The 11,455-nt window shown below is 34.6% G+C and overlaps 1 protein-coding gene across 2 annotated transcripts; it reads left to right on the top strand.

The window, feature by feature from the left end:
* Positions 1-3,731: 3,731 nt before the first annotated feature.
* LOC142236412 (pancreatic lipase-related protein 2) lies at positions 3,732-7,558 on the top strand. Of its 2 annotated transcripts, none has more exons than XM_075307644.1 (6): positions 3,732-3,892; positions 3,956-4,089; positions 4,148-4,283; positions 4,351-4,679; positions 4,739-4,961; positions 6,946-7,558. In XM_075307644.1, the coding sequence occupies exons 1-6, from the start codon at positions 3,777-3,779 to the stop codon at positions 7,019-7,021; spliced, it is 1,014 nt and encodes a 337-aa protein (XP_075163759.1). In that variant the 5' UTR covers positions 3,732-3,776; the 3' UTR covers positions 7,022-7,558. The 2 variants fall into 2 exon arrangements, with proteins under 2 accessions (XP_075163759.1, XP_075163761.1); XM_075307646.1 differs by having other exon boundaries at positions 4,351-4,658; positions 6,946-7,557.
* The last annotated feature ends 3,897 nt before the right edge of the window (positions 7,559-11,455 follow it).

Here is an 11,455-nt window from a genome sequence, read left to right as displayed (position 1 = left end):
AAAGGTTTAATCAAATTAATAAACATCTAAACAATCGTGTTTTACTTGACCACAATGATTCTTTTATAACTATCTTAAAATGCACTTTTTCTGATTGTTTGAAGGGGCTCTTATTGGCGTCGTTCTAAATTTATTAAAAAGGCACCTAATAATTGCACTCATGTGATACTTTTTTGTAGTAACTTGGCGTGGTACAACTTCTCAATAGTGACGGCGCTTTTCCGACGAGTTTTGGATGTCGTATACGATTGTTTTCGACGTGGTGCGGATTCTCAGAAGCGCCATCAAATTCAAAAAAAAGTTGGCAGGGTTCTTTCCGTTTCTTTGGATCGAAAATTTTTAAAGTAAAGACAAAATCTTTGGAACCGGGCATGCTTTTTTTCAGTGCAGGAACAGGGCATAAATGTTGTATATAACATTTATACATAAGTACTTTATTAGGTATATTATAAAGTGAATCATGATTCTAAGTCACTGAAAAAACTCACATTTGCTTCTACATTATCACGAAGTAATTTTTCGTTTAAGTTGAGAACTAAATATATTGTTTTTTTTCCACCAAAATACTAATTAAAAGTACAAAAATTTTGCGGCCGAAGGCATGCCGGAGTGAAGGACTTTCCTCTTAGGACATACGTATGGAAATGTAGTGCAAAGCGATGCCAGTTAATAAGTGGTTATATGGTGGTATCAAACACTATGCTACATTAGAGGCATGTACGTGAGCAAGAAACTGTTTTAAAGTCTCATCCACACTCACGATTAGCAATATCGTGAATCACGCAAAATATCGTGGCTCACGAAAAATTGTATGAATAATTTATCTGTGGGTCATGACATTAAACATGAGCATACTTATAAAGTTTGTCATTCCGTGTGTAACACATCGAAATATAGATTTCCGACTATATAAAGTATATATATTCTTGATCAGGGAGAAATTCTAAGACGATATAAGCATGTCCGTCTGTCTGTCTGTTGTAATCAAGCTACAGCCATCAATAATGGCGCTATCGTCCTGAAATTTGGCACAGATTCGTTTTTTCTTTGCAGGCAGGTCAAGTTCGAAGATGGGCTATATCGGTCCAAGTTTTGAAATAGTCCCCATATAAACCGACTTCCTGATTTGGGGTCTTGGGCTTATAAAAACTGTAGTTTTTATCCAATTTGCATGAAATTTAAAATCTAGAGGTATTTGAGGACCCGATTTTGCTTCTTGGGCTTCGTATTTACTGTATTTACTAACCGATTTGCTGGAATTGGAAAGGTATTTTGGGAACATAAAAAGGTGTGCCGAAAATCGTGCCCATCGGTCCATGTTTTGGTATAGCCGCCATATAGACCGATCTCCCGATTTTTATTCTTGGGCTTCTATAAACTATATTTTCTATCCGATTTGCCTGAAACTGAAAATCTGGAAGTACTTTGGATCTTAAAGAGGTGTGTCGAAAATGGGGTGTATCGGTCCATGGTTTGGTATAGCCCCCATATAGACTGATCTCTCGACTATACTTCTTGGGTTTCTACAATTCGTAGTTTTTACCCAATTTGTCTGAAATTGGAATTCTAGAGGTATTTGAGGACCATTAAGAGTTGTGTCGAAAATGGTGAGTATTGGTCCATGTTACCACCCGAATTTATTTCTACGACTTTATTTTTATTTCTAGGACCGAATATGGTGTGTGTCGAACCATGTTTTGGCTCGACACACACCATAGACCCATCACCCGATTTAACTCCTTCGGCTTCTAGAAACCGTAGTTTTTATCCGATTTGCTCGAAAATGTAAATATACTGGTATTGTAGACCCTCGCGTTTATTTTTACCGGTCCATTTGGTAAGGCATCGATATAGACCGATTTCTATTCTTGAAAAAATATTTTCCTCCGGAATGAAATTTTAGACAAACGAAATTACCCTTTTGTATAAAGTACTTTCGTTTAGAGCAAATTGTCTCTAAAATATGTGTCAAAAGGAAACTTTGCTTGTCTAAAATTTCGTTTCTCAGAAAAGAAACCCTTCTTTCAGTGTATAACAGGTGCACTTCTCGTGAAAATGGCTTGCAACTGAAAGTACAATTTCCAGATTTTACTACTCGCAATCATTTAAATAATGACGGTAAAAATCCACAGATTTAAGATTTAAAATCAAGGCGTTATTTCATCATTTGCACGATATGCACGATTTCTCTCAAATCTCTCTCTTCTAAATCCAGAATCTGGTCTAGTCTTCATAGGTAGAATCTTTAAATTTATCTTCGGGAAGCGTACTGGATGAACTGAATATTTGTCATCAAACCCCTGAAATTCTATATATTATCAACTAACGCGCTACGACGAAGAGTTTTCAAAGGAAACTATTATAAAGGGTGATTTGTTAAGAGCTTGATAACTTTTTTAAAAAAAAAAAACGCATAAAATTTGCAAAATCTCATCGGTTCTTTATTTGAAACGTTAGATTGGTCCATGACATTTACTTTTTGAAGATAATTTCATTTAAATGACCGCGGCTGCGTCTTAGGTGGTCCATTCGGAAAGTCCAATTTTGGGCAACTTTTTCGAGCATTTCGGCCGGAATAGCCCGAATTTCTTCGGAAATGTTGTCTTCCAAAGCTGGAATAGTTGCTGGCTTATTTCTGTAGACTTTAGACTTGACGTAGCCCCACAAAAAATAGTCTAAAGGCGTCAAATCGCATGATCTTGGTGGCCAACTTACCGGTCCATTTCTTGAGATGAATTGTTCTCCGAAGTTTTCCCTCAAAATGGCCATAGAATCGCGAGCTGTGTGGCATGTAGCGCCATCTTGTTGAAACCACATGTCAACCAAGTTCAGTTCTTCCATTTTTGGCAACAAAAAGTTTGTTAGCATCGAACGATAGCGATCGCCATTCACCGTAACGTTGCGTCCAACAGCATCTTTGAAAAAATACGGTCCAATGATTCCACCAGCGTACAAACCACACCAAACAGTGCATTTTTCGGGATGCATGGGCAGTTCTTGAACGGCTTCTGGTTGCTCTTCACTCCAAATGCGGCAATTTTGCTTATTTACGTAGCCATTCAACCAGAAATGAGCCTCATCGCTGAACAAAATTTGTCGATAAAAAAGCGGATTTTCTGCCAACTTTTCTAGGGCCCATTCACTGAAAATTCGACGTTGTGGCAGATCGTAAGTCTATTCATGATGAAATGTCAAAGCATACTGAGCATCTTTCTCTTTGACACCATGTCTGAAATCCCACGTGATCTGTCAAATACTAATGCATGAAAATCCTAACCGCAAAAGAATCACCCTTTATTTGATTCATGGTGGTGGGTATTTAAGATTTGGCCCGGCCGAACTTACTGCTGTATATACTTGTTTTGTTTCTATTACCCAAAACATTCCAACAATTGCTTCCACATTTAGTTGGTATGATGTTTCATGTGTGCTATGGGAAAATTCCAAACTCTATACAAATATGGGTTATTAGGTTAAATAATAGCAAAGGTTTTTTGTTAAATCTCGGAAGTGTTTATACCCCTTTGCATGTTAGTCATTGCTCCCAAACGACGATTACCGCATCGGTGATGTTTTCTTATGGGAAATAAGTGAGAATATGACGTCACAAGGAATAATTCCCATTAATGAATCGTTTTCATTTTTTTTTAATCGAACACGCAAATTTTTCAAATTACGTATTTGATAACGAATTTTACCTTGCCTAGAATTGCCAACGACTAGAATGGAAAGCTTAGTTAAGGTATAACTCTTGATCAAGAAAGAACTTGGTAGCGATGCTCAGCACTAATATTATATTGTTGCTAGCCACTGTTCTGACTTCTCCTCAAAGTGGAGATGCACTCAACATCAGTACTTTAGCACAGAAGGCCGATATCTACTATCAGCAGATGTAAGTTAAGGATCTTTTGCCAAGGATTTTGTTTCTTTTCTTATACATCCCACAAATTAACAGACTAGAAAATGGAACACGCTTGGAATTTCCCCTCAGTATGGTTAGTAGCTTAAGAAGTAAATCGAATATAAAAGTTATAGTACATGGATTTACGGGACATCGTTTTCATTACTCCATCAAACCGCTAGGTCAAGGTATTTGTAATTTATAATTCAGTTAACCTTAATGTAGAGGTATATTCAAATTTCTTAGCCTATTTGGCTTTGGGGATGGATAATATATTCCTAGTTGACTGGAAAGACGCAGCTAGTTTGGATTATTACAGTTCGCGGAAAGCTGTAGGCAGTGTTGGAAAGCATCTCGGTAGAATGCTGTTTAAGTTTTTCAGGTATAAAATAAAAAGTCAAACATATTTCGATTGCAATAAAACAGCTGTGTGTATGTTCATATTTAAGGAATAATGAAATAGACCCCGCTGAGGTTCACATTATTGGACATAGTTTGGGAGCTCACATTGCTGGTAATATTGGTAGTTATTTTAATGGAACGCTAGGACGTATTACCGGCTTGGATCCTGCTCTACCCCTATTCTGGCCGAGTTCGTCAGATGGCTTACAGTCGAATGCTGCAACATTTGTTGATGTTATTCATACTGACTATCCGGTGTTTGGAGACATGACACCCAGAGGAACGGCTGACTTCTATCCAAACTACGGCTATGCTCCTCAACGAGGTTGCGAAAGTGTAAATTTGATAACTGCCAGTAAGTTAATTTTCAAGACTTGTAAGTCCTATATTTTAAATTTATTCCATTGTGGTAATGTTGTATCCTGTATTCGATAGATAGTTGTAGCCATAATCGTGCCGTGATCCTGTATGCGGAATCAATTGATTTGCCAAAAAATTTCCCATCTATCCCCTGTTCTTTGAGTGCCATACGAATGCGTTCATCATTTATGTGTTTTATGAGTCTCAGTTCTATGGGTTCGGATATAAGTCCATCAGTAGACGATTTGTCCATGGAAGACCGCGAAATTGTATATATGGGCGAATATGTTTCCAAAAGGTAAGAGATGTTATGGTCGGGAATGATGCAACTAAAATGTGGCTTTAAAACTTGGCTTAAAGATTAGCTAGTTTCCAGTTTGAATGTGTAGGGATAATAAATGAGAATAACATGGACGAATATGTAAAAATTTGGAGGTATATATTTGTGGACTTTTGTTTTCAAAATTGTCAGGAGAGCGAAATTTGTGTGTAGTTCATTAAAGTGAGTACTATGTTCGGGTTTTTCACTAATTTAAAAGTACAAATATATTTATGAAGACGATTATATTTCGATCGAGTCTTGCCAAATAATGGATGGAAAAGATCCAAGGAATTGATTGCAAATAATTGTATATTTCTAAATTAGTTAATTAAAAAAAGTAACTGTGAAAACAAGCTGGTTTTCAGCTTGAAAACTGAACATAGTACTCAGCTTTAAATAGCTATATTGTATTTTCATTTAATAGCCCATTGACATTAGGCTTGAAATCTACTAAAAGTGAATTTGAAATCCCTTTTTTATACGGCAAATGACGGTTGAAATCTAGTTAAAGTGGATTTTAAAGGTGTAATGTGTATGACGTTAAAATTCGTTGTTTAGCATTTTTTATGTTCTACCTACTGACATTAAAAAATAACTTTTATATTTCTGGGATTTTTTTTAGAAAATATGAAATAAGATGCTGTGTCAAATGAAAAAAAAAAAAAAAAACAAGTGTATACAGCAGTAAGTTCGGCCGGGCCGAATCTTAAATACCGACCATCATGATTTCCAATTTCAGGCAAATTAGACAAAAATTAGGCATTCTATAAGTTCAAGAACTACAATCTGGAGATCGGTCTATATGGGTGATGTATCAAAACATGGGCCGATACTCACCATTTTTGACACACCTCTTTATGGTTCTAAAATACGTCTAGATTTCCAATTTCAGGCAAATTGGATAAAAACTACGGTTTCTATAAGCCCAAGAAGTAAAATCGGAAGATCGGTCTATATGGGTGCTATATCAAAACATGGACCGATACTCACCATTTTTGACACACCTCTTTATGGTCCTAAAATACCTTTAGATTTCCAATTTCAGGCAAATTGGATAAAAACTACGGTTTCTATAAGCCCAGGACCCCAAATCGGGAGGTCGGTTTATATGGGGACTGTATCAAAACTTGGACCGATATAGCTCATCTTCGAACTTGAACTGCTTGCAGACAAAAGACCAAATTTGTGCCAAATTTCAGCACGATTGCTTCATTATTGAAGACTGTAGCGTGATTACAACATACAGACGTACATGGTTATATCGTCTTAGAATTTCTCCCTGATCAAGAATATATATACTTTGTAAAGTCGGAAATCGATATTTCGATGTCTAACAAACGGAATGACAAACTTATTATACCCCCGTCACCATTCTATGGTGGTGGGTATAAAAAAATATTAATTCGCTACTCGTATAGAAAAAATTAGCAATATCCACTTTTAAAAGTGGATTTTGGAAATTTTAAGACTTATAGGATTTTTTTTTGCATATGTGAATATGTTGTTTTGTCGAATTTGTAAAAATAGATGTACGTATGTTGTTAATATCTTTCTTCTAGACCAATAGGCTCTTTCAAAAATTATCCATCTCATATTTCGACTTATGTTGTTTTGTCAAAATTCCACAATTATGTATGTATGTATGTATGTATGGGGGCTTTGCCTAAATCTGTACCGATATAGCTGATATTCTTCATTTTTTTGATAACCATAGAGGATCATATTGTACCATTGGGCAACAACTGATGGCAATAGGGTGATAGTTGAGAAAATCTCTTTATATACATACGTATATATGGTATGAATTTTATCATATTAACCGATATATTGTTTAAAAAAAAATACCATAGATAACTATTTTGTGCTCAATTTCAACAAATTGAAGTAACATGAAAATAAAAATTCAAATTCGGTTGAAGGCTTTCTATCGTATAACAATTATTTCTGTTCTTCTTTTTAGTATAACTGGTATATTTTATTTAACCACCAATGGTGCGCCACCTTTCGGATTGGGAGTGCAACTTCAAGACGGTTGATGTCAACGATGCCCATTTAAAAGTGGTGTGTGAAGCAGCTGTTCTAGTAATGGCAGCAGCTGCTATTCAAACCCAGGCCATATGATGTTTACGATAGATGTCGCTTTTTTGTAGACTATCTTACAATTCAAAGAAAATGCCTTTTTATATATTTGAAGGAGTTCAGATTGATTGTAGTTTTATAAGTAGCACTAAGTAACAATATTTAAAAATGCAGTAATGATAAATTCCAAAATCTATGTCACAGTAGATTAAATGAAAATCTTAAAAAGTCAGATAACATTAATTTTAAATATTGCTTTTTTCTCCTTGGAAGAGTTTAACAGAACGGTTATGATAATTACATGTTATAATCCACAAAATGGGGAAATGTGTAAAAGGTGAGGTACACAGAAAAAATAGTAATAATAACAACTATTTTTCACATTAAAATATTAACATTTTAAAAACTATTTAATTAAAAAATCAAATTGATTTATTCATTTTTAAATTAAAAAAAGAATCATTTTTAAATTAAAATAAAAATCTCTCTAATTTAATTTTAGCGTGCCTTATGACTGTTCAGTTAACGCAGTTATCCACGAAATTAATTTGACAATATAAATGAAGAATTTTAAAATTATTGTTATAGAATGTAGTTAATATGTTTACAATAAAAAATATTGCAAAATGAAAATTTTGTGATTGCGAATATTGGTACATGTAAGCATGTACCTACATTAATTTTGTCAAGTTCTTATGAATTTCTTCTCATATGTTATTTCAAAAGACTATGATTTTGATTAAAATTCACAATATAAAATTTCCGTTCTATTTAACGTATTTTTCCAAATAACAAGAGGGTCTGACAATACATCATTCGTAAAAACGAGCTTTGACATTAACTGTGTATAAAAAACCTACTTTTCCTCTGTTGGTTAAGCTACACTTGCAGTTTAGTCAATGCATGGTTTCAAGCTGAAATAAAAAACAACAATAATGATTGAAGAGAAACCAACAATAACAAACAAAGCGAATTTAATTCTGATAGGGTATAAAATGCTTAAATATAGGCGTTGAGAAATTATTAAACCTTGAAAGATGGTTTCGATAATTTTAAGCAAAACTTTCGAAAAATTCAAGCCTAGGAACTGGGTCTTAGTGAAGATCAAATATATAAGGCAGATGAATATACTCTTTGGAGATTGATCCCAACAATGATATGGGTCCCCAACAGAGACTTTATCATCTGGAAGAGAGCTATCATAAGCTAGATTCACTTTTATGCCATGCTTAGAGCATCATTTGCCACTTCTTCGCATTAACAAGTTTTTTTTTTAATTTCACGCTTCGTGTAAAATATATGGCAACGAAAAAATTTGATTTTATCATGACACCTAAAAGAAAAGGAAGACCCCAACTTTCGAAAGCCATTGTTGCGTTCAAATTACACGGCAATACTACAATCAATGGATCGAAATTTAACTGATTTTCAAAGACTTTTTACCAATGGCCATTGAAGACGACTTCAGTCAGTCTTGTTAAAGCAATATACTATGTCCTACAAAATATATATATGGAAAACCCCATCCAACTATCCACTTTACATTTGTTTGCACTGTAGTCCGGACAAAGGTCGAAACTACAGTGAGCGTCATAGTAAACTATACATAAGCATTTGTGTTAAAATGCATTTTATTTTAGCATTTTTATTTACGATTGTTAAAAATATTTTTTGTTATTCTAAGAGAGAATTTAAATCTTGACTTAAAACTATAAATAAAAAAACTAATAACTTAATACACAAAAATGTACAGAACAAAATTAAGACATTTTCCATTTTTTACGCGTCAAAATAAAGTATACATTTTACATTAACTACAAAAGTTTGAATTGTTAGTATTTGGTTACTTTTCCTTTTGCTTTTATAACGGCAGTAAGTCTTCGGGGCCTCGACTCAACCAGATTTTTGGTTACGTCTGGTGAAATTTTCTCCCACTCCTACTTTAAAACAGATTTTAGCATATCCTTGTTTGTGATTATTCTTTTTCTTATTTGACGACCTCGATCATCGATAAGCTCCCATAATTGCTTGATTGGGCTTAGGTCTGGTGATTGGGGAGGATGATCTAATATGTTGGGAGTGTGATGACGAAGCCATTCCTTAACTATCTTTGCAGTGTGCTTGGGATCATTATCTTCTTGGAAGATCCGTGATCGCTGCAGGCCTAATTTTTCAACACTAGATGAAAAATTAGTTTTCAAAATATTAATATAGTCCGTTTTATTCACCACCAGCTGCCATACACCCCCACACCAAACAAACGAACCACCCCCCCCCCCCCCCCTGTTTAACTGTAGGTATTAAATTTTGTTCCGCATACTCCCTATTCGTTGTTCTCCATATTTTACAGCTTTTTTCTCTCCAAAAACCTCAAATTTGCTTTCGTCGCTAAACAGAATGTTGTTCCAGAAAAAACTTTCGTATTTTTTGAATAGTCTTTTCTGATTGACTGGCGATATTAGGGGTTTCTTTCGAGGTAAACGACCATGGAGACCATGTGTATGCAGTACTCGTCTTACTGTGCTAGCACTTACTTTTGTATTTTTTCTAGAAGAGACTTCCTCCGATATTTTTACTGCACTTTTAAACGGATTCTTCTTTACATCACGCACTATATGTTCGATCGTATTTCGACCTCATTTAAAACTCTTGGTCTGCCTGCACCGGGATGATTTTTCACTGTGCCAAATTTTTCGTGCTTTTCAATTATATTCTTAACTGTATTATGACTTCTCTTTATAATAGACCCGATTTCACGAAGAGTCTTGCCTTCTCTCCGAAGATTTATAACTACTTTTCTGATATCTGTGGACGTTTGTCTGTCCATGTTTGGGAAAATAATAATTTCCTATCGACAAAAGTTTATACTTGATTAATAGCGTCCAATTACTATAAACATAAATATCGAGTTGAAATAATGTACCAATGTAAGCAACTAATCGAATATATCGGCATATTTTGAAGTTCAAAGCCGCTCAATTGATACAGAAAAATAAGATGTACACTTATTTTTGGTGTGTAAAATATGTCATATATTTTGTTTTTGTTTTAAAACTCTTGTCGTTGTAATGTTTTGTTCTTGTTTGTTTTTGTTAGGTTCTGAATCTCTTAATTCAATAATTTGTTTCTTTAAATTTATAAAAAAATAGGTTTTACTTAAAATACATACGCGTACACACATTTCAATAAAAATATCTCAAATTTAGTTATTTTTTAAAATAGTGTGTACATTCTGTGTCCTCAAATTAAATGGGCGTATTATATGTATCTTACAATAGACAGAAATTTGACACGCGATGTTTGGGAAGAAATCATGGCATTTTATATCCCTACACAATTCTGTAGGCAATTTGAATTATCCCATTACGAGCAACATACCCTTATGAACATTTTTTTATTATTCAAACTCCATATTCTTTATTTTTAGCGCTATTCAATTAACATCTCCAGCACCTGTCTTTCTATGAGCTAGCATAGAGGACAGTTGTCATAACTTTATGGTTTTTGGATGAAGCATCGTAAAATATTTGTCATCTCCCTCAAATATGTCAATAAAATTTCAATAAAAAGAGCTGCATTCAATAGTCATAGACCAGAAGACATCCTCAATAGCACATTGACCGGAGGATAACCAGGCAATTTACGACTTTCCCTGTTGCAAGTGACAAAATCCAATGTTTCTCACATTAAATGCAAGAAAATAACCCGAATGGAGGATTCAAAACGACTGAAGGGTAGGATAGATGTTACATTACATTTGACACCTTTCGTTTTATTAGCAAAGCAGATAGACTAGTTGGTGGATTGGGATCTGGAAATGGAGATGGAGGGAGCCAGGAATGGTTTGAATAGTCTAAGCAAACAGTAGATGTAGTGAAGTGCTGTAGCTCTATGAGGTTTCTTTGTGTGAATCTTTATAGTCGGTCACTGGTCTCGAATGTAGTGGTCACAAGCGTCGCTTATACAAAGTATTTATGGGTTTTGGATTGTAAATTAAAGGATTTTTCAACGCCACAATGGACACTGAGTTAAAAACAGATGCACCCTGCATGCAGGAGAATAGGTTGCCAGTTGTCACAGAAGCTACATCGAGTGTGGCATTTGATGATGGAGGCAAGAGGTGAATTTTATGGCATCCTTAATACGGTTAATAAATGTCATTTGCAATAAATTCATTTGATAATGTGATGCTCCAGGTCAACTATATCTGACACTCAGGAGAATTGAAAACCATACAAATGGAATTATATATTTGACAAAAATGGCTTAGCAAGCAATGGAATTTAACATGGTCACATCAATAATATCTTACACCTTTTACTAGGGTACCAAATTTCGTCACAATAAATGTATATAAAAGCAAAAGTTCATAAATGTGGTATGGGTATGTC

Source organism: Haematobia irritans, chromosome 4 (genome assembly GCF_050003625.1).
Source record: "Haematobia irritans isolate KBUSLIRL chromosome 4, ASM5000362v1, whole genome shotgun sequence".
Classification (NCBI taxonomy): domain Eukaryota; kingdom Metazoa; phylum Arthropoda; class Insecta; order Diptera; family Muscidae; genus Haematobia; species Haematobia irritans.
Note: the sequence above shows the minus strand (reverse complement) of the source record. Positions and strands in the feature narration are given on the sequence as shown.

Bases quoted from the DNA above. Each gene is read 5' to 3' on its own strand.
- LOC142236412 (XM_075307644.1), top strand. From the start codon at position 3,777: ATGCTCAGCACTAATATTATATTGTTGCTAGCCACTGTTCTGACTTCT. The intron at 4,284-4,350 runs GTATAAAATAAA...TTCATATTTAAG, and splicing joins ATGCTGTTTAAGTTTTTCAG to GAATAATGAAATAGACCCCG. The intron at 4,680-4,738 runs GTAAGTCCTATA...TGTATTCGATAG, and splicing joins TAAGTTAATTTTCAAGACTT to ATAGTTGTAGCCATAATCGT.